The sequence below is a fragment of the Primulina eburnea genome, chromosome 10 (genome assembly GCF_022965805.1).
Source record: "Primulina eburnea isolate SZY01 chromosome 10, ASM2296580v1, whole genome shotgun sequence".
NCBI lineage: Eukaryota > Viridiplantae > Streptophyta > Magnoliopsida > Lamiales > Gesneriaceae > Primulina > Primulina eburnea.
The window spans coordinates 1,324,102-1,346,509 of record NC_133110.1 but is presented as its reverse complement, the minus strand read 5'-3'; the positions used below and the strand labels follow the sequence as shown (position 1 = coordinate 1,346,509).

Below are 22,408 nucleotides of genomic sequence, written 5' to 3'. Positions count from 1 at the left end.
GTCAGGGACTAAGAATATAATAAGATCAGAACAACTAATGGTGCTGCTGAAAATCAATATAGTGAATGATTGAATTGGACTTTTAAACCTGATATTTACAATAACATACATGACATCCATCATGGATCATATATATACATTCATACATATATATACATATATATATATATACTCGGTGGAATCGTGTTTAATTAACTTTCAAATAAAAATATTTCGTTCTAAAATAATAATAATAATTTTTCAAACTAAAAATAACCTTACAACAATGATATATATTCTTGATATTTGATCGAGTTTATAATTAGTTTTTTAAAACAGTTTATAAGTTGTTTAAAAATTATTTAAATGTGTCTCAAATTTTTATTTTTATTTTTTGATCTATGCTATTGTTAGTCCAGGCATTCCCCGACAACGATGTTGTGTTTTGGGGAATATATAATAACTATTCAAAAGATGCCCATCTTACCTTGTCTCTCAATGAAAAAACTTTTGAGATAAATATAATACATGGTTTAAATTAAATTTACGAAGGTCAAAACATGTATATAAAACATTTTATCTCAAAAAGGATAAATATAATGTCTGTTTCACAAGTTGGATTGCAATAGAAGATAAAGGTGTCTTCATTAAGAGTCACGTGCTACTAAAAATAAAAATAAAAAATAAATTTTTTTTAGGGAATTAATATTTAATGTGAACATTGAATAATTGCCAATAAAAAAGAAGAAAAAAAGAAAAGAAATAATAATATTTTATGATCTCACGGATCATAATCTGTGAAACATGTCAACCCTACTCATATTCACAATAAAAAGTAGTACTCTTCGCATAAAAAATAATACTTTTTCATGGATGACCCAAATAAGAAATTTGTCTCACAAATATGACCCATGATACCGTCTCACACAAGTTTTTTGCCATATTTTATTTATATAGTAATTTACTCATTAATTAATATAATATTGGGAAGGACAGAATGGAGAAATAATGAGGGATCTGTATTGTAAAATATTTAAAATGTATTATTATACATTAAGCATCAAGAAAAGCCAATTATAAATTTCAAATGTTTATCCTGACAGAGATCCGTTTATATTTATTAAATTAAATAGATGAATTCCGTGAAATAGATAATTTTTTATATTATATTATCGTGTAAATATATCAGAATCCACTTGGTTTTGAATATTATATTGACTGTTTAATATATTTTATTCACTGATAAAAAAACTAATTTCTCGCTCATTTTCTAAGGTTGTTACTCGCCTCCACGTACCCAAGATCGTCTTGGATTCTTGAATGTTAGAATAGGAGGAGCAATGTAAGACTAAAACAACGTACGAACCAATGTTTTTGTTTTGTGTGACAGGACAAAGAAGATGAGGTATATGTATGCGCAGTGAGTAGGTGAGAATTGATTAATAAGTGGACACAAGGTCGCTCATACAAGTCAGCACAAACCAACATTTCATCTCCTTTATCCCCCCGATACACATACTTGACATGATACATCAATGCCGTTTTCTTTTGGTGTTCTTGGACCTATTAGAATTTTTCTCAAAATTCATGTTTCAACACATTTGTAAACATGATAATCAATATGCAGATCAAAACGTCACCTCCGGTCTTCTCCGATTGAAACTTTCTAACCACCCCAACACTCTCTGTAAATAGTGTATTTTGTTCTTATGATATGTGTGCTTAGAAACCTCAATCACGATAATTATGTCTCTTATACCACATCAACAAGTGATTTCGGGAGCCTTATTGTCAAAAGAAGAGGCGCATGCGCGTCTCAATTTTCTAAAATTGAGGTGGTTCATATATCGTTTTTCAAAATTATAAGCTATGATCGTCGCCATTTCCTACATTCTTCTTCTGATATGATATAAATTGATATGTGCCGCTTTTTCTTACACAACAACCTCTTCTAACAAGATTTTCGAGTGATTTCTTCATATTGTATCGTGTTCACGGGATTGCACACGTATTCTACCAAATAATCAGCTAAGACGAAAGGTACCTCGTGTCTTGACAACTCTCAAACCCACATATCGCCATGGGAATGCCTGGACTAACCATCGCAAAATCGATCCTCGATTGGAGAAAATGTAAGTAAAGAGGCGAAGTTGCCAATATGGTGTCATGTCCAGCCTTCACGACTCGTTTTAGAGTATCCTGATGGGCGAAACAACTAAGATAAAGATACCCTATGAAAAAAAAATCGCCAAACAAAATGAACATAAACAAAGGATAAAAACACACCAATGGAGGAGCAATGCATTCCCCATATATGATAATAAGCATTCCATAAAATGCGCCATGACCAGTTTTCTCCCTATGAAGAAGCCATTTCCTAGGAGCTTCTAAGTTGATTGCACCATCTTCACTCAGGCCTTTCTTATGCCATTCAAACGACTCTTATCAGATGATGTAGCAGTTCGCTCATTCACAAGGTGTGATATGGTTCCCTTTATAGGTGTTTTAAGCCCACTAAAAGTAGTTCCATCCGCGCGTCTCCGAGTATAAGTTAAAACCACCACCAACGCAAAGTTTATCAACATTTGAGACAGATGTACTTCCTCCACTAGTTTCCGTTCTTTCTGATATTAGAGGGAGACTGGACTTTCCTGAAGTAATTTTACAATGACTCTTGCTACTAGATTTGGACACATCAGCATCAGGAGACTTATTAGCACCATTAGAGGCTGAAGCAAATACATTTTCAACCTTACGAGACACCGTTTCTTCCTCACTTCTGATTGATGGCATTTCAAAGGGCATCTTTCCAGGACTTTTGGCAGTACAAGATCTTAAGAGATCAAGATGCCTACGATGAGCTTCATTCAAAACTGATGCAGAATCAAAGTTGATCAGGACCTCACTAATATTGCAACATTTACCCTATATATAGGTTCAGTTAGATAAACATTTCATAGGAAATTTTATTTGAAACAGTGTCTGTTGAAGACTGGCAGCATTTTTCCTTCCTGCATCTACTATTGAAGTCATGTCTTCTGTCTCTTCTTCGGAATCCTTAGCTTCAGCCTCCATTTCAATCTCAAATCCACTGTAGCATGATTAATATGCTCTCATTAGCTTGTTCATTGAAAATCCAAGGCCTTTTATTTTGAAAGCCCTAACCAAAAGTATGAGACAGGATACAGATTAAAAATAAAAAAGATGCATGAACTAGATTAGATAATTACAAATGACATAAACCATGTAACTCACCTCTTACAGTAATCCGCTTCTGAATGAATTTCCCAAGCCTGCAAACTGTAAAAAGTTTACACATAATAATAAAAAAATAAAAGAAGGTTCAAATACAGTGAAGAAAATGCTTTTTGGCATGTGCGAACCATATCAATTACTCAATGGCAAGAAGACCAAATCTAAGCATTCCGCATGCCGGTGTTCCAACCACCGATGGTTGACAAGCTTTATCTTCTTTATTTTCTTTGCCAGCTCACACTTCTCTCCTGTTCAAACATGGTGTGAAATATACATTATGATAAGCATCACTTTCATTTGTACTAAGACTCGGGAAATCACATGAATGAAATAAAAAAAACTGAATTCATGCTAACAACAAAGAACTCCTATCTACAGTAAACAAAGCCATAGGATATATAAGACGATAATGAGAAATATATATAACAAAACTACTCAAGGCTATGAAAATGTATTGCATACCATAGATTCTGTATACTAGATAAACAGGAGAGAAAATAGACTACCCTCGAATTTGTAGCATATCAAATGAGTGACCTTGTTTGCCACCAGTGGCTTTGAAAAATTTGCACCCATTAAGCCAACCATGGTCTGTTTAAAGAAAAGAAGTTATGGCGAGATAACGTGTAATTGTTGATACATTCAGCTACTTCCATCCGACAAGAAACCATGTTCTTAAAGTTGCACAGATAGAGAATACAGCTTGCTACGTTTGGTTCTATTTATTCCAGTACAGAAAAAAAGTAATAGACAGAACCTTCATATCATCTCGGTCTTGTCGTTCGTATCCAGTCAAGCAAACAATCAAACGTCGGGCACCCGGAATTCCATTAAAATCTTTAACAGGCCTATATATGACCAGCAAGAAACCTTGAATTATGCAAAAAAAAAAAAAAAAGCTGAAAGTTCTATATAAAAAAAAAAGAACATATCATGACATGAAATTTCAATGCATGTGAAATGACAAAGAAAGCAGCAAATCTTGAAAAATACAACAAGCGCGGGGTACTAGTAGAACAGATGTTTGCCATATTTTTGCATCAAAGCGGTACCTTTAGTGATTTGTCATCAAGAGTTAATGTTCACAGTCAACGCACTAAAAGAAAGGAAAAAGCAAGATATAGAAGTAAACTTGAGGACCAGACCTTGGGAACTTACTGTATCAGAGACCCAAATATCAATTCATAGAAACAAGGCCTCGATGTCCTAGAAAGCTTCATAACATTTCATAGAACCAAAGCCGACTCACGAGACGCGCTTCAAGGCGAGAAAAACAATTGAAATCTTAAAGTGCCTAGAGATTGACACGCATAAAAAATGGAATTTATTTACATACACAGAAACAACCAGCGCACATAGTTAAAACCCTGCAAGTCCATACTAAAGAGAGCTAGATATACTTGTTTAACTTGCCACAGTAAATGCCTTTCCCATTAGGACAAAAAGAACTCATTAGGAGCATGGCCATGGGAAAGCATATGGAAGTAGAATCAACAGGCATTCCCACATCAAGACTGTGATCAACCCATAAGCCAGTCACCAGTGTCTTCCCATCTCTTCGTGCAGTAAAACATACGGGATCATTCTGACATCAACAGATGTGAGTGTACAACAATCAATTCAACGTTGAATAAGAGGATTTGCATTTCAAGCTTGACAGCGTACACTCACGCAAACAAGCTTATCAACAATCCCGTGAGTGCAATCCGAACCATAATTTACAGCATCCAGTCCTCCGCCATCTAAAAGCCTTGACAAAATCAAAACAACTTAAGAATTGAAGTCAGAACATTTTATTTTAACTTCGGCAGCCGAATTGATAAGAATACATCATCAATCACAACTAGAAATTCCGCCCAGAATATGCCTCTTCTTTTCTACCAAAGTCGAATCCGGAAAGAACAAAGCGAACTCCGGCAAAGGGTTTGGCAGGCTCCTCATACGCTAAAATCAGCCTACTTTCAGGCATTTTGGCAAAAGTAGCGGTTCAAATCACTGTAAGAACCGAAATATTGCTGAGAAAGATGCTGCATTTGGAGGCAAGTGGATTCAGCTTCTGGAGGAAGAAGAGAGGGGTATGAAGATGGGAATTACCTTGGAAGAGAAGGGTAAAGATGGTAATTCGTCCATTGAAGGAGGTGTTTGTTTCAATTGAGGTGGAATCATTTGTCGTGCTTCTTCATTCTTAAAACACGTGTCATTTTCTGCTTTGTTCATGAGCCCACAACTGAAATGGCCATATTTGGGCTCGTTTTCGGCCCATTAAAGTTGACTCCACAAATTAACGTGTTGTTACTGACGCAGAAATCTAGAAACCAATCCAACAAATCATTTTATTCAGGACAAAAACTTGTGTGAGACGGTCTCACGGGTCGTATTTATGAGACGGATCTCTTATTTGGGTCACCCATGAAAAAATATTACTTTTTATGCTAAGAGTATTACTTTTATTATGAATATGGGTAGGATTGACCCGTCACAGATTAAATTCCGTGAGACGGTCTCACATGAGACTCACTCTTTATTCAAAGAATCTAATTTTAAATTTAATTTATTAAAAAATAAATATTATTGATTTAAAAATTGATAATCTAATCAACTATGTTAAATGTTCGAACACAATTTTTGATAAATATATTGTTTATTTATTTTCAAGGCGCCGATGTGGTTCTAACTCCGCTTCCTCAGGTTATTATTTATTTAATTTTTTAAAAGGCGAGTGGATCGGTTGAATATCCGGGTCGGGCTTAATTGGGGTGGCCTCAGGTCGGGGGTCACCCGATCCATTTTGGAATTCAAGAGGAAATCTAGTCAAAACGATTTCTTCCTTCCTACCTACCCAATGGAATCTGTGGTTGTTGCGGCGATGAATTAAAGAGAATCTAGAAGAAACCCCCAAATTCGTCGCAGTTCTGTCCTCGATTCGGAACATTTTAGCCAGGAATCGGTAACTTTCACTCCGGATTTCGTGGAAAAATATGGCTTGGCTGACAAGATTTACTACTGCGATGGCATTTTTGGCGGTGGGGGTGATTTTCTCGCCGGAATCCTTTGGATCGATATCGGGCGGACAGAATTTGCCAATACTCGTCACTGTAGTCAAACTGGCTTACCTCCTCTGTTTCTCCACGGCCTGGGGTGCTGCTTTATGGGTTACTTTCATAGGCGGCATCATCATGTTCAAGTATTGCCTCTCTCTTCTTCTTATTTATGCTTAACTGGCTGGCCATAACTTTCATTCAGTTGTTTAGAGCGAGTGGAGCTCGTGAAAATTGTTTGTAAAATTGCAACCTTTCCATTCATTTTCCCGTTGCGGATTTTTAATCTTTCACAGTAGTTGGGATTATATTTGCAGGAAATGTTGAATATGGGAAGCACTTAGTGATGATAGTTTTATAACTGATTGTGCAATCTTCCTACCTCGCATTTACAAAGATTCAAAATTTTTTTTTGGTTAGTTAAATTGATTCGAGAAGTCTGTTTCTCCCAATGAAGGGATCTAGTTTATGTAATATTGTATTCGTGAAATTTTCATGGGATGCCCATAACCGAGGTGTGTTTACTGTAGGAATTTGCCTAGGCATCAGTTTGGGAATTTGCAGAGCAAAATGTTTCCAGCTTACTTTTCAATGGTGGGGGTATGTTGTGCTGTTGCACTGGGGGCTTTCGGGTACTTGCACCCGTGGAAGTCCTCAGGAGCTGCTGAGAAGTACCAGCTGGGATTTTTACTTGCTGCCTTTGGTTTCAATCTCAGCAATCTCGTGGTCTTTACACCCATGACCATTGAGGTAACATTATTGTCTCTGTTACTGTTTTTTAACCATCACTTTTGAATCTGACAGCCCAAGTTTACAGAATTACAAAAGTACGTTAGACTCATGATTATGCAGTCTTTAACATGATGTTTGGATTGTGGATACTGATGCCTTTTAAAGCTTTGATTCTTTGCCTCATTTGTGAAATTGATAGAAGTCCTGTTATGATCAAATTTAAAATACTAGGAGCTAATTTATGTTTATGATGACAATGGAAGGCTCAACTTTGAAACTTTACATATCAAGGGAATCTAATATGACTCACATCTTCTCATGTACGGGTGTAAATCTTTTCATTGTGGGTAGTTTTGGTTTAAGATTTCAGAACCATCAAGTTTGATGCATCGTTGTTTCAAACCAAGATCAAACCGTAATCATGCTAAATCAAATTTGAACCAAGTGAATATTGCGGCTTGGGTTTAGTTCAAATGGACTTTTAAACCAAAATATTTTCCTTTATTTGTTTCTTTTAGTAATTTTTGTATTCATTTTATGTAAAACATGAAGCTTCGATTAGAGAAATTTGACAGCATTTCTTCCTAAACTTAGATAATAACAAATACTGTTGAAAATTTTCAAATACTTCAGCTGTGAATTGGTTTAAATTGGTTCGGGTTCGATTTAGTTTAAACCGTCAAAAATGTATATGGGTTCGCTTTCCGGTTTTATCTGAAAATTACAATCTTTAAACCATGAATTGTACGGAACTTTTCAGTTTTGGTTTAAACGAAACATAATTTTTGGTTTTCAACTTTGTTGTTTAGGATTGATCTCTTGGTTTGTCATGTTTATCTAGGCCCCAGCTCAAGATAGAACTCTCATTGCTCAACTACTCTATACCCGAATAGCCCACTGATAAAATGGCCCCCACCCCCTTTTATTTTGGTTTTACATTCAAAGTGTTTTAACTACCCTGGCCCTTCTTTTGTTCATACTCCATAATGCATCAAGTGTGTTATTTTTTGATCTTGTGGAACTGTATCCCATGTGGTTGTGAAGGGAAGGGGATGGATGAGCCATAATTCCATTTGTCCCCGTTTCTCTCTAGTCTCCCCAATAAAGTCGCTATATGATCTTTTGTTGAAGCAACTTTATTAATCAGTTTGATTCCATTAGTGTTGTGGATTAATTTTCGAGACTTGTACACTTGGAATTCTCTCTTAGTATTCTAGTCATTGAATGTGTGGCGGTCTTCTTTTCTTAATGGGGAGCAGATGATGAAAGAAAGGCACAAAGTGGAGAGAGAAGCTAATATCGGGGAAGAAGTTGGTTGGACAAAGAACCAAGAAGTTGCAAAGAAGAACCCAAAGCTTGCTTCCATGAACAAGAAATTTGGAATGATTCATGGGTTGTCTTCTCTCGCAAATATCATGTCATTTGGCAGCCTTGCCATCCATTCGTGGTACTTAGCTGGTAAAATCAGTGTATAGTTCATTTCTCCCAAGAGATGTGTTTTACGGTAATCGTGTGTTAAAATCAAACGTCAAACCTGTTCCCCCGATTTTCTTCAAACTTCCAAGTGATATCGTGTAATACCACACTCAATTTCGAGTAATAAATTTATATCGCCGGCGCTGGTAACTTCTGCTTTTATTTGATTTCAAATTACCTAGCAATCCTATCTGTTCTTTTATTTTCATCTCTCGAAGTTAAGATGGAACATGAGTACATGACTAAAAATGAGTTGAGATCTGTTTCTTGCTTCAAATTTCTGTTGGAACTGAAGTTGGTGGACATTGTATATGAACATGAATTTCCAAGAAAGTTTCGTACTTCATTTGTTCACACTGTCGGTCAAAATTTCTTATTCTGTAAGGTAGTCTATAGTTATTGATATTTCATTTCAACGGTTTTATTTTTTAGTTTCTTTTACATCTATTTAGAGCTCATCAACGAGTATCTTCGTCGTAGTTATTGAAAAAATGTGAAGTGTCGAAGATACTGATACTGTAGTGTTATTATGATCAAAATTTTGAGGAAACAACCTGTTCTTGGTTGCGTCTCTTCTGAGGAACCCGCCATTATTGGTGGCACATTATTTGCTTAATGGTATGTAGTCAAATCGGCCAGGGCTCTCCATTTTAGAGTATTGTATTCTCGCATCTAAAGACCAACGAAAGTTTAAAAAAATTATTTTGACGTTCAAAATGTTCTTTGGTCTTGGACGTCATATGATTCAAATAATTCATAAGGTATTTTAAAATTTATTATTTTTGCATATATAACTTCGACTCATACTATTTCGGATTTTAAATCGAGATAGTCGTTGCTTAAATCTTTAGGAACAGATATTTCTCCTTCTTTGATCGTCTACTCAGGTCTACGATCAAAAACTAGATTCCTCGTATAGATTGTACTAAAGATCTAAACAAAATTTACATTGAGAGTTGATCGCCGGAATTTCATAATCTAGGGAGATGGCGGCGGCGCTGCGGCCGCTGGACGGCAACGTCACATCGGTGATGTGTCATTCGGATCATAGTAAAAGCGTCTAGTAGCATCGTCCTATAATCCCTAACCTTAAGTTTTGGTCAATCTACCCCTTCGACTAATACATTATGATCGAATATGCAATTATTTTTATATCGAGAGTTGCAGAATTTGCCACGATATGATGTATCTTCGAGTAATAATAATGACATTAAAAAACTTTATCTATGCAGATTGTATGAGCATACCGAAAAAGTAAATGTCATAATTAAATAAAACCATGAAATTTTATTAAAAAAAATTGTTTTTACATAAGAGTGAATAAAATCTAATGTATAAGTTGCCTATTCGAACACTTCACGCAATCCAAGTCACAACAGTAAGCTTTGGACGGCAGCCTTAGCCACTTGCAGATGGACCAAGGTGCATCCGCTTTGTTGGATGGATAGGTATCAAGTGTTGAACCATTTGGACTTGGACCCTTATTTTGGCACCCACAAGCGTTTTCTACTCGTATAGTTTGGCTACTATTTTGACGTATACGAATAACAGGGCTTTAGTGGTATGTCCATACATCGCATTCCGTACAAATCTGTGGTTCACATATATGGACATTTTGTAGTTTTTGTCTTGTTGCGAAGCCACTATTATTATTTCTCTACGCGGAATGAGACAATTTACTGTTCAAATTTTCGAGATAGATAAATAGGTGAATTAAATTTTATTACGATACGGTATCTACCCACTCGTAGCGGACTTTTGGAAGAGTACGCACATTTTTCACACAATATTTCCAAGGAAATGAGATGTAAGTTTTATTTTCTTTTATTTATTTAACCATATTGAGATGTAAGTTTTGACAGGCCAAACTTGATGTTTTGTATATTGTCTCTTGAGTTTAAATCTCTTTTATCTATAAAAAATTGTTTATCGATAAAAGACCTAAGAACCATTCCGTTGCAAGGGATTTGCTTAGGTTAGTTCCGGGAGTGTTAATCCAAGTGCGATAAAGATGTCACATTTTTTACATGCAATGTAACGTATAAGCTCACGTGAAAAAATACGATTAGTTCCCTTGTAGCCCTCGTCAATCTCATGTGTAGGGTCGACAACCCCTCCCTTTGCAAGAATGATCGTCGTTCGAGGATAAGTACAAATATGTCATGTCAGACACCTTCTCATTTTTTTTATCAGATAAATGGAGACGTAATTATTAATACTAAATTATACGACTGTGAAGTCCGTCCTAGTACCCTGCTCACAAATCAATGGAACACAAAATGCTTGCTAGTATTGCCAAAAGAATAAAAAATCATCTACTTGCCTAACTGCCAGCCGTTTGCGATCTGGTCATCACAGAAGAATCTCTTTTCCAATTCGAAACACTGCTATATTTTGATCCATTTCATAGGTCTCCAATCAACAATCTAGCAGGAAACAAGAGAACCACGAGCAAATGCATGTGCTTCGACCTAACCAATGCACCGAACCGTTTCAATGTCTCTGTGCTGGTCTCAGTAACAACAGATAACTTGCATCGAACTTGGCCTATCAAGCCCACTGTCGTAACTGGCCTACTCACGATGATTCCACCGTCAACTCCTGGTGAATAGAGTGGCAACCAAACTTTACGGTGGTGTTCCCTCTTAGCTTTTCTTATACGGTTGAGATCCTTACGAATCACGTGCCGAACGGCTGTCAAGTAAGAGCTCATATCATGGTCTCTTTGAATGGTTCCTAGTGAACCATATGCAGAACGATCGCTTAATGTGTCGAGAGGGTGAGGTGCGTTTAAGAAAACAGCCTGCGCAGCTCGGATTCGCTTCTCTGCTTTGGAAAAATCTGAAGCTAGACTGGATAAAACATACAGGCCACTTCCCGAAGGAAGGAGGTCGTGGTTTGGAGAGAATTTATTGTCTGGTTGAAGAATTAGAAACTCGCCCATTGGAGCATATAAAAGCTTCTGTTGATGAAAAGAGCCTCACATAAGATTTTCAGATGAGTATAATGAATTGAACAAAGACCGGTAACAGTTTCAGAAAGTGGATGTTTACCTGTTTATCAAGACATGGATGATTTCGGAACTTCCCATTTACAGCCTTGAGAAATTGGGCGACATAGTTGGGGTAATTGCAAGAGAATGCACGAGGGACAATATCACGGTGCATTATGACCGACCGAATGTGGTTTTGAGGGAATTTAAGGGTACGCAATAGGCGATCTCCTCCACACATAATAGACGGCGCACCAAAAGTTATAACAGGAACTAAAGATGAATGGGATGCTTCACCCCTTATCAGTAACATGAGATTTATGAGTAATGACAAACTTCCACCGAGAGAATGCCCCGTGAAACGAAGAGTGGCACGATCTCCATGAGCTTTAAGGTGATCCCGGATTTCAGGCAGCATCTGATCATACATACCCTTTGCAGCCTCATATATGCCCCTGTGAACAAGCACATCAAGTCCCTGAAGAAAGATTCGTTTGATGCAATTCATGAAACTGTCTTCAAATGATGCATAGCACGTTTTATGATGTCTGAGATTGTACACAGATATATTACCATCAAACTGAATGGGTTCGAAAAGGAGATTGGCCTGCCATGATGCCATCGATTCAGATCCCTGTGAGTAATAAAGCATTCAAAAGGTTTAGAAATAGAACCACCCAACCCATCAAAATGATAGAAATTAGGAAACAATCACAAAGATATATATAATCACTTGGCTTTCTTTTCTTTACCTGTATTACAAAGAGTCGAGTGGCACTCCGATCATCATCACATACAAACCACTCACATGGTGACGAACGAGTTGAGTTCAAATCATCTGCCACAGCTTGTTTTACTTCCTCTTTAGCAGCAACAACAGCAGTCACCGAATCTGTGGTACCAATTAATGATGTCATGTCCTTATTTATCATATCAACATTGACTGCATTTCCATCGATTTTTCGTGACAAAATCTCACTTGCCATGGATTTCGAATGAGAATGCAAATAAGAAGCTGTGGAAGCAGCAATTTGATATGCGGCAGATGCACTTGGCCTGTCTGGTTCTCCTCCTTTCTGCTTTATTTCATTTCTTTCTTCATCCTGAGCTTCAGCTTCAACTGATAACTTCTCTTTCTTGGACTTGGAAGCTTGTTCTTTCTTCTCTATGGAAGAAGTCAAGAACCGCAATCCATGATTCTTTAGAAGATTCTCAGGCTGCAATACCAATGTCAAAGAACAATAAAACTGCAGGGAAATTCCACTCCAAACACCAAATCACATCCATATGAATATTAACAATGCCACAAACACAAAAAAAAAAAAAATCAAACCCAATTGCAAACAAATAGTCAAGAAACTAAACAGCACCAAAATCGAAAGAGCCATTGTGAAAATAAACAACGCAGCTAGTCAAACAGAAGTCATAATGGAAGGGATTCTGATCAATTATTCAGATACCAAGATCCCAATTTCTTGAAAGGAACAATTTTTTTAAAAGATAATCCACAATCTAACAGAAGCTAGCAGAACCCCAAGAATGCTTTAACAATACAGTAATATAGTTCTAGATTCCCAATCACAACAAAAACAACACAAATTTTGCAGATCATCTATCTTCTTTCATACCCTTATTTTCTCTTTCACACAACTGATAAAAGATCCAAACTTTAAGTGAATTCATACCTTAATCTGAGGGATTGAATAAGCCAAAGTCCCCAAATAAGACATACGAGCATACAATCTAGCTTCTTTCAAAGGCACCTTTCGAAGCAGTTTCGAAAACGATTCTCTATTAAATTCAAACTTTTCATCATCATCAATGGCACGTGCATCACATTCTTCATTCTCTTCACCACAATTTCCATCACCACCTACTTTCAATCTCACCCCATCACTTTCGAGAGACTCCGAGCGCGACAACTTGAAGACCCAGTTCTCTCCGAGCGCGTCTTCTTCACTCTCCTCGATTTCTTCCTTCTCCTCCACCAAAACCGCGTCGTCCACCGCGATTGCCGGTTCGCACTGGTTTCGACCTCCCGGCAACAAAGATCTCAGCGGGTGCCCGAAATTAAACCCCCACCGCATATTCCCACGAGTCGCCGCAGAAACCGACGGCTTATCCGCCGCACTCAGAAGGAAGCCCCCATTAGACGTGGTAGCCATCGGCGCCGCCGCCAGTGCTTGAATCCCTGCCTTCATACACCATGCATCCATTTGAAACTTCTTAACCATAAATTTCTTATCAAACTTACTTATCTCTACGTATATATAAGTATATACAGTTACGTAACTACAATTCTTCAAGAACTCTTTTGTGTCGTAGGAAGAGAGAAAAACTCAGGCAAGTTTACTGGGAAACCCCTTTTTTCCCCTTTTCCAGAATTTATTTATACTTGCCACCGCGACACGCTCACTCTTCCCCCGCTGTCAATTTGCAAATTTTTTAAGATAATTTATCTTGTGATACGATCTCATGAATATTTATTTTTTGAAATTGGTTAATTTTATCGATATTTATAATAAAAAATAATATTTTTTCATGGATAATCCAAATAAGATATATGTCTCACAAAATACGATCCGTAAGACCGTCTCACACAAATTATTGTCTTTTTATATACAATACTCTCACGAGTACCATGTTTAAGATCATAAATAATATATTTTTTTTTTACATGTCTAGCTTCTGTTGATTGACTGAGTCACCATGATTTACCTCCTCTCACAATCTTATCGGGTCGGGGGTGAGGGGCGCCTAAGGTGAGCGATTTCACCTTTTCGATCAATAAATAATATTTTTTACGTCATTTATTTTTTTAAATGAATATTTTTTACGTCATAAATAATTTAAATAAAAAAAATATCTCACAAAATTAATTTATCGTATGTAAATTCTCTAAAATTGATTTTTTATTCGATTTAATTGGCATAAATTTATGTAATATAATTGTTGCACAGAGTGGTTAACAAAAAAATTTATAAAGATTCGTCTGGATAAAATTTATAAAACTGTATAGTTTTAATTTTTTTATGATATATCATTTAAAATTGAATAAGATGGAGATAATAAAAGAAATTTTATGATGTCGTGTGTATATTTAAAAATTAATTTTTAATGAGAAAAAAGAAATATAAACATAGAGGTTTTATGTGTTATATAACTATTGTGAATATCTATGTTATCATCGTTTGATAAAAAAATTATTTATTAAATATATAATTTCGAAATTTTTATCGTCTTCATAAATAGAATTATCATAACTGATGTTCACATAAATATCTATCGGTAAAAACTTGTGTGAGACGGTCTCACGAGTCATATTTGTGAGACAGATCTCTTATTTGGGTCACCTATGAAAAAATATTATTTTTTATACTAAAATTATTACTTTTTATTGTGAATATGAGTAGGTTGACCCATCTCACAGATTATGATCCGTGAGACTGGTCTCACATGAGACTCACTCATATCTATCATGTGTAATATATATATATATATATATATATATATATATATATATATATATGAGTAGACTCACGAATTTTTATTTGCGAGACGGATCAACATTACCGTATTCACAATAAAAAAGTAATATTCTTAACATAAAAAATAATATTTTTCATCAATGACCCAAATAAAATATCTGTATCATAAAATATGATTAATGAGACTGTCTTACGTGAGTTTTTATCATATTATAAATGTGTTTTATCCAAAAATTAAAATTTATAGCTGTACGAGGGATGAAGTAGAAAGGGTCGATGACGTGTCGCTGAAATCCTTCCCCAACTTGAGCTGGATTTGGCACGTGACGCACTGTCAACACACATTCCACACGCTGTTTTACATGCACGTGGCCAATTTGATCCATAATAAAATTCTTGTTTACTTAAAATAAATAAAAATATAAATAGGTCATTAATGTCATGATTTAATCAATATTAATATTTCATTAACTGATTAGAGGTCATAATTTGAAAAACGATCGTTGGAAAAAAAAAAAGGATTATCAGAACCTAAAACTATGTACATCAATGAGTTATCACTCAACTATTAGATGAAATTATGAAATATGTCAAAATCGTATATCTAATAAATGGATATCACTTTATTGATGGACACAGAAATTAACACGGTTGACGAAAAATATAACAAAACTGTTATTCGTGATATTACTCGTGTATACGAACGAGGATTATGCTAAATGTATTATTTTTATTATGAATATCGATAAAATTAGTCCGTCTCACAGATAAATATTCGTGAGACCGTCTCACAAAGATCTACTCAATGATAATTATCATCATCATTATTTCTAAATAATTATTGTTGTTGTTATCGTAAAATTATTATTATTGTTTTAGTAATGTAGTATTTACTATTATTATTATTATCATTATTTATTAAAAATAAATGATAAATATTTACAACTAAAAGAAATTAAAAAGATTTGATTCCCCAGAAAACGAACAAATTAGGTATTGTTTCAGAAAGAGCTCATCTTCCTTTCGATTATCAAGAAGTATCATATTTGCATTGGCCTAATATTAGGGTACTGCTGGTACATACAAATCGATCAGCGAAACTTTTAAGGTGAATACACGAGTTATCGCCAAATCAATAAATTATGTTATTTGGCATGATCTTGTAGATGATCTCTGAAATGTCCGTGGGTACTCGAATCTGTAAAATTGCAACAGCTTCACAAATTAGTAGTCACTAGCACAAGCATCTTTTTGCCAAAAACAATTCCCTTACAGTGGAATGAATCTCAGAATATAAGGTTTAAGGCAAGACCACCAACCGGGTGCTTATTCGCAACAGTTGTTTCGAAGAAGACGCTCCGACCATCTGAACAAACTTGCGAGGGAGTGAAGATGGTGTACAAAAATTCACGAGGGTGGTTACATCTACATATCGTTACAATATAATTTCTATTTCCTAACCAAGAGTTTCCTTTATCTTTGTCCTTTGGGCTTCAGTCAACGAAGTGGGAAAAAGAACTTCAAACTTGACATATAAATCACCCTTCTTGTTACTAAAATGTAATGGCATTCCTTCGCCTTTAAACCTCCTCACTTCCTTAGGATTAGTGATACCCTGATGAAGGGAAAAAAATTTCATCTTTCACTTGTTATTTGATAAAATAAAAGGGGACTCAACGGAGATAAAACATAATATATGAAAATTGATGCAAACTACTAAGTATAGCCAACACTCACCTTGAAGCTAATGTCTACCAAATGCTCGTCGAGGTGTTTGATGGTCTTCTCAAAACCAACAAGTGCTTGCACCTGAGAAATGTAGAGGTAAAATTAAAAAATGTGACCCGTGCATAATTGGCTCCAGCAAAACAGCATCCTATAACCAAAATCATCTGATTGAATGATCCCAAACACAGTGAGAGTTTGTGATTCGAAAAGGGTGCAAGATTAAATAGTCCGAACAACCCTACCAGAGTAATAGTGATAGTTGCGTGCAGATCATTGCCTTCCCTTCTGAAACGATCATGAGGCGCTGTATGGATGCGAAACTGCCCAAAACATTAAAACCCGATGATCAAGAAAGTGAATGCTAGATAAATCTGCACAAAGTAAGTTGAAAGTGTTCTATTTCCGTCACCAGTATCATAAACACCAATGATAGAAATCAAACCTTCAAATCTCCAGCTTCTCCATCAACTTTTGGTTCACCGTCCTCGTAAAATAATACCTCCTGTAAGATAAATTGGTGTGAGCTCTTTTCTGAAACCCCAATAAAATTAATGCAATTAAGATGAGGTGCATTATGCATTAGAATATTGAAACATTTATCTATCGCATAGTTACAATGACATGTTGATTACAAAATATCATCATGACGAAATTTTTTGAAGAACTCTAATTGATGCCCGAATAATCAACATATACATAGGATATTCCAAAGGCAAATGGAACAAATTTTGGTTATTAGCCCCCTCGGTATTAAGCGGAAAACTCAATTCTATGCGCTATAAAGCATTTAAAAGGTACGTAATAATATAGGCATATAGCTCTCTGAAGTAGAGTTGCCTGCTGCTCAGCGGCAGCAAGGCATAAGAGACCGGTTGCAATGCAACGATGGGGCAAGGCTGTTCCATGCACACACCAATACACGAATAATCTTTCGCTGATGCAAGGCATGCGACAGAAATATAAAATCAAAGAGAAAAAAGTCACCTGTCCATCCTGCATTCCTTTCTCGATATCCACGGTAATAAAATCACTCTCCCTTTCAAATTTTACATTAGGACACTGTTCACAGACCTGGCAACCAATAAAACCACTTAGTTGGATGATTTACACAACAGAAGGAAAAAAAGAGGAATCGGATGTTACTTAATGAAGTTTCTGATAAGGAAATGACATGCCTGCTCCGTCATTTGCTGAAACATCCCTGGACCAATTTGCTTGTGATAAACCTCATTTCTACAGTTGCATTGTCGCTTCCCTGGGGCTGGTTTTAGTACATTTTTCACCCTCCAAACCTGACAAATTTCAGCATGAACACATCAGCGAACCAGAACAATGTTATGATGGTAATTTATCACACCAAGTGATTTGGGCCAGAATAGTGAGCCGCAGAACAAGGCTCCATAGCTGGAAAACCACCCATTAATATTGTTCACAAGAGAAGAGTCCAAAAAAGGGAGCAGAGGGGCATTACACGAAGGGAGACAAGGAGAATAAATTCTGTAAGAGGCACTATAGGGAAGTTCATGCTGTTCTAGTTTTCTTTGGTTAGCTAGTGATTTGGGGAGGGAGTTGAGAGAAACACTTTTTCTTATTAGTGGGGTTTCTTTCTTCTGCAAGTTGAATCAAGTCATATTTCCATTTCACACATTTAATAAATATATAACATATAATATAATAACTCCGCGAATCATTACTCCCTGTTTGGTTCATTAATAGTGATCTGCAGTTTGATACTGAAATATCACATTTCTGGACAAGTTAGCCATATTTCATATTAAGCAAGTTTATGGTCGAAATGGAAGAAAGATACAATTGGAGGTTATGGAACATGTTTCTCCCGGAGACAGGTAAAGCTCTGTGTAGTAATATATAATTGTAATTAAATACTTCAGCTAAAAATAACATGATAATGGAAAGATATAAACTTTGTTAATATAAAAATATTTAATATTTTGCACTTTACAGGAATATAATGAATGAAGTATTTTGAGCAAAGAAATCATATTTATACATGGTTGTTTCTTGCCAACTATATCAAGATTAAATACCTTCATAGTACCCCCCATATACAGATCCTCAAGAGAAGCATCCAACTCAACGATAACATCATCTCCTTTCAGTATTTTCTCTTCCTCTTGCGCAGGACCTCCACCAAAAAAACTGAAAACATTGCCTTGTCAGCAAGGATGTATAGATACTCAAAGTCTCGAGTTAGTTAATCAATAACAAAGGCCACCATATTCCCGAAAACATTCGTGAGATATAATAAAAACTATGAAAAGAAAAGATCAGGCAACCTAATCACCAGTTGGGGAATATTTTCCATGGTACTTCACAATTAATCATTCGTATTGGTGACGATTCAAATTAATTAGAAAAAAACTTTACTGAACACAGACAGCACTGCATTTGAAGCCTGAGAGAAATTACAGCAAGGTGTCTTTATTGGAATTAAGATCTCAAATTCCAATATTTGCTACCATAAGTAGCTAGAGTGAAGTCACGACACATGTTTGAGCTTTCTTGCAATGAATTCTAATTTCCCGGAGAGTTTCTCTCCCCAAGATGAAATTTGAGTTCAGTATGATTTATGATTATAGTAACAGAACAGATAGACAACAATTATGCCCAAGAAATGAAACAGAAGAAAAGATAGAACGTCAAACAGCTTCCAATTTCCAAATTTTAAGGGTACATAGGTCGGCAGCTCAAGTAGAAGATAAAAGTTACTCGGGTTTGACATTAAGCCATAACTCAAATGCTAAAAATTCATCTACATTACTTCTTGAACTACAAAACCTCTGATTTACTTTCCAAAGGTTTCAACCAAGAGATAGATACAGAGAATACCAAGCATACCCCAGTTAAGATCACAGCACCTGCCATCATCATCTACTAAAGCAAAATGAAGGAATGAATGAATTTGCAGCTGAATAATCAAAATATATCCAAGCGACAGCAATAATGCGTTATAAACAATAATAAACCGATCACGATGAAGCAACTTACGAGCTAAAAATATCTTGAATATTCATCCCTCCTCCTCTGCCCCCACCAGCAGCATGTTGTTTAAGACCATCTTCACCGTATTTATCATATATATCTCTCTTTTCGCCATCAGATAGCACTTCATAAGCTACAAAATCAAACCACTTAAACCAATCAAAACTTAAAGACCGTTACACCAACTCTAATAAAATTATTAATTTAAGCTAGAAACTAAGCAACAAACAACGAATAGTCATGGAAATGCACAACAACCATTGTTGATTTCTGCAAATTTCTTATTTGCCTCTTCATTTCCCTGATTTTTATCTGGGTGATACTTCAATGCCAGCTTTCTATAAGCACGCTTTATTTGATCATCTGAGGCACCTCTGGGCAGTTGAAGAATATCGTAATAACTCTTCCTGTCGAAAACAAAAATCATATAAAGATTCAAATTAACTCACACCAACAAAAAAAGAAAGAAAAGAAAACCGTATAATATCAACACTTACCCAGCATAGACAATAAGAAAAAACGATAAAAAGCACGAAAGGAGCAACACTTTTGATCTCCGATGCGCCATTTTGTTCCGGCACAAACATTAAAACTATCCCCAAAAATAAATTAGGGTTTCAGATTGGCCGCCAGACAAATTCAAAATTAAAATTTGGGAGTTTTCATGGATTGACGAACTCATGCAAGCGTGGTCGTGGGGAAACCGACCAATCAAAATGCGCCTCAACTCGTTTGAAACCAATTAAAACTCGCCACATGGATAAAAGTCCTCGTCCTTTCAATTATTAAATTTAAAAAGAAAAAGAAAAGAAAATGGACTGGCACTGGAAATATGGGCTTTATATTCTACCCGAGACTGGCCCACCCAATTTTAACCCAAATATCTATGTTGAATTAGTTTAATTAATTCCATCCGTGGCTGGTGAAACTCAAAATTAGCAGAAATGACCTTTAATTCTACTTATGCTTGCTTCAATCTTATTTGACCTATTTTTTATTTTTTTATTTTTTAAAGAGAGAGATTATTCTCCATAGCATCGTACAAATCAAACTCTCTTTTACTTAAAAAATAAACTGATTGTTTTACAACAACAAAAAAATATTGGTATAAGAAAGCGTGAATAAAAATCCAAAAAATTAAGAAATATTTTCGGTGTATTATGGTAAAAGTTTTTGAATTCTTACTTGGTGGAAAGGTTGATCAAGTCTCTTGACTCACATATTTGGCTATGAAGCCCACGTACAACCAGAGACGGATCTACGCTAGGGCTATACTGGGCTACAGCCTAGCCCATTTTTTTTATTTAGCGACGGTTTTCTGAAAACCGTCGCTACTTTAAACCCGTCGCCGATGTGGATAAGCGACAGTTTTATCAAATACCGTCGCAAATATTAGCGACGGTTATTTCTAAAACCGTCGCTAAAGTATTAAAAAATAAAAAAAAGGTGGATCGGCGGTTTTAATTAGCGACGGTTTATTCAATAGAACATCATTACCACTTTGATGTTTTTAATACAGCAATAAATTTCATTTTGATGGAGTTAAATACTCGGTTCAATGAGTCATCGGTGAAACTTCTTTCTCTTAGTATAGTTTTAGATCCTAAAAATTCATTTGACTCATTTAACAGTGATGATATTTGCAAGCTTGCGAAGAAGTTTTATCCTGGAGATTTCACAGATCAAGAAATTGTTGTTTTGAAGTATGCATTGATACATTTATAAACTCGATGTGATGCAGAATTTAAAGGTTTCTACACTTGTTGAGTTGTGTCAGCAATTGACCGAGAGTGGACGGTCAAGTGTTTATGTTATGTTGACTAGATTGATTCATCTTGTTTTGACATTATCTGTGTCTACTGCCACTATTGAACGGGTTTTTTCAGCAATGAAGTATGTGAAGACGGCACTTCGCAATAAAATGGAGGATGACTTTTGTAGTGACCCGTTCCAGAATCACCTACTAATCAGAACTTAAGCATGCAATTAACTTAATAAAACTGAATCAGATAAACAGCGGAAAAACAACATATACAGCCCGATCGAATCAGTAAGTACGAATACTAAAACAACCAAATCAAACTAAATCCCAAGAATAAAATACCAGCAACTACAGGTCAACCCCTGCTAGCTCCCTGTCCTCTCCCTCCTGGACCGTCCAACCTGAGACCTGCCCCATCGAATAGGGTGTCCAAAACAGAGATAAACCGAGGACGTGAGCATAAAACGCTCAGTACCGAAAGAATGAGTATACAAGACTATGACATGCATGTATGCAAAATGTACTGGATACCAGGGTCTGGGTATAACGAAAAACTGCTCAGGCAAATGACGTCAAGGTATGTAGCACTCTGCGCCGTCGCACCAGGAGGTGGCTCCCATACCATAAACCTGTGGATATACCGGTATCCTGACCACCGTCGGCCAACGGGGTCCAACCATCCACAACAACCGAGGGCTGAGCACCCTCTGAACAGGCTATCTCAAAAGATAAACAGGCCCAACATGATTATGCAAATGCCGCATAATAAACCATGCATCATATGTCAGATAATAATGCAACACATAAACATGCAACACATAGTAAAGCATACTCAACCAGGATATCTCGGATAGTACTTCCGTACCTCAAACCAGTAGATCCTAGTAATCAGCCCTAGAATCAAGCCTACAATCCAAGTGATACCATATCACTAAACCACATCTAAAAGCCTTAA

General features: G+C 36.0%; 3 protein-coding genes and 1 pseudogene across 4 annotated transcripts; 1 reads left to right on the top strand and 3 right to left on the bottom strand.

Annotated features, from left to right (window-relative positions):
- Window positions 1–1,746: 1,746 nt before the first annotated feature.
- Window positions 1,747–5,563, bottom strand: LOC140842318 (uncharacterized; annotated as a pseudogene).
- A 453-nt stretch (window positions 5,564–6,016) lies between these two features.
- Window positions 6,017–8,642, top strand: LOC140842316 (uncharacterized). The gene is made up of 3 exons (XM_073210105.1): window positions 6,017–6,418; window positions 6,803–7,022; window positions 8,264–8,642. The coding sequence occupies exons 1-3, from the start codon at window positions 6,213–6,215 to the stop codon at window positions 8,477–8,479; spliced, it is 642 nt and encodes a 213-aa protein (XP_073066206.1). The 5' UTR covers window positions 6,017–6,212; the 3' UTR covers window positions 8,480–8,642.
- A 1,996-nt stretch (window positions 8,643–10,638) lies between these two features.
- Window positions 10,639–13,868, bottom strand: LOC140842315 (phospholipase A1 PLIP2, chloroplastic-like). Of its 2 annotated transcripts, XM_073210104.1 has the most exons (5): window positions 13,158–13,868; window positions 12,225–12,689; window positions 12,049–12,106; window positions 11,534–11,952; window positions 10,639–11,442 (listed from the first exon to the last, which is right to left on the bottom strand). In XM_073210104.1, exons 1-5 carry the CDS (start codon window positions 13,704–13,706, stop codon window positions 10,885–10,887), a joined length of 2,049 nt encoding a protein of 682 aa, XP_073066205.1. In that variant the 5' UTR covers window positions 13,707–13,868; the 3' UTR covers window positions 10,639–10,884. The 2 variants fall into 2 exon arrangements, with proteins under 2 accessions (XP_073066205.1, XP_073066204.1); XM_073210103.1 differs by having other exon boundaries at window positions 11,534–12,106.
- Window positions 13,869–16,149: 2,281 nt separating this feature from the next.
- LOC140842314 (dnaJ protein ERDJ3B-like) lies at window positions 16,150–20,422 on the bottom strand. Its single transcript, XM_073210102.1, has 10 exons — window positions 20,189–20,422; window positions 19,950–20,098; window positions 19,698–19,824; window positions 18,737–18,848; window positions 17,864–17,980; window positions 17,673–17,759; window positions 17,131–17,190; window positions 16,931–17,008; window positions 16,698–16,769; window positions 16,150–16,575 (listed from the first exon to the last, which is right to left on the bottom strand). The coding sequence occupies exons 1-10, from the start codon at window positions 20,257–20,259 to the stop codon at window positions 16,417–16,419; spliced, it is 1,032 nt and encodes a 343-aa protein (XP_073066203.1). The 5' UTR covers window positions 20,260–20,422; the 3' UTR covers window positions 16,150–16,416.
- Between the last annotated feature and the right edge of the window lie 1,986 nt (window positions 20,423–22,408).

What these genes read in the sequence shown, in the direction of transcription:
- LOC140842316 (XM_073210105.1), top strand. Translation starts at nt 6,213, where the DNA reads ATGGCTTGGCTGACAAGATTTACTACTGCGATGGCATTTTTGGCGGTG. An exon ending in GGCGGCATCATCATGTTCAA is followed by an intron (nt 6,419 to 6,802) that starts GTATTGCCTCTC and finishes TGTTTACTGTAG; the next exon opens with GAATTTGCCTAGGCATCAGT. An exon ending in TTACACCCATGACCATTGAG is followed by an intron (nt 7,023 to 8,263) that starts GTAACATTATTG and finishes AATGGGGAGCAG; the next exon opens with ATGATGAAAGAAAGGCACAA.
- LOC140842315 (XM_073210103.1), bottom strand. Translation starts at nt 13,706, where the DNA reads ATGGTTAAGAAGTTTCAAATGGATGCATGGTGTATGAAGGCAGGGATT. An exon ending in ATTCAATCCCTCAGATTAAG is followed by an intron (nt 12,690 to 13,157) that starts GTATGAATTCAC and finishes TTGGTATTGCAG; the next exon opens with CCTGAGAATCTTCTAAAGAA. An exon ending in ATCCATGTCTTGATAAACAG is followed by an intron (nt 11,443 to 11,533) that starts GTAAACATCCAC and finishes TTTCATCAACAG; the next exon opens with AAGCTTTTATATGCTCCAAT.
- LOC140842314 (XM_073210102.1), bottom strand. Translation starts at nt 20,259, where the DNA reads ATGGCGCATCGGAGATCAAAAGTGTTGCTCCTTTCGTGCTTTTTATCG. An exon ending in ATATGGGGGGTACTATGAAG is followed by an intron (nt 17,981 to 18,736) that starts GTATTTAATCTT and finishes GAAATTTGTCAG; the next exon opens with GTTTGGAGGGTGAAAAATGT. An exon ending in TGGTAGACATTAGCTTCAAG is followed by an intron (nt 16,576 to 16,697) that starts GTGAGTGTTGGC and finishes TCCCTTCATCAG; the next exon opens with GGTATCACTAATCCTAAGGA.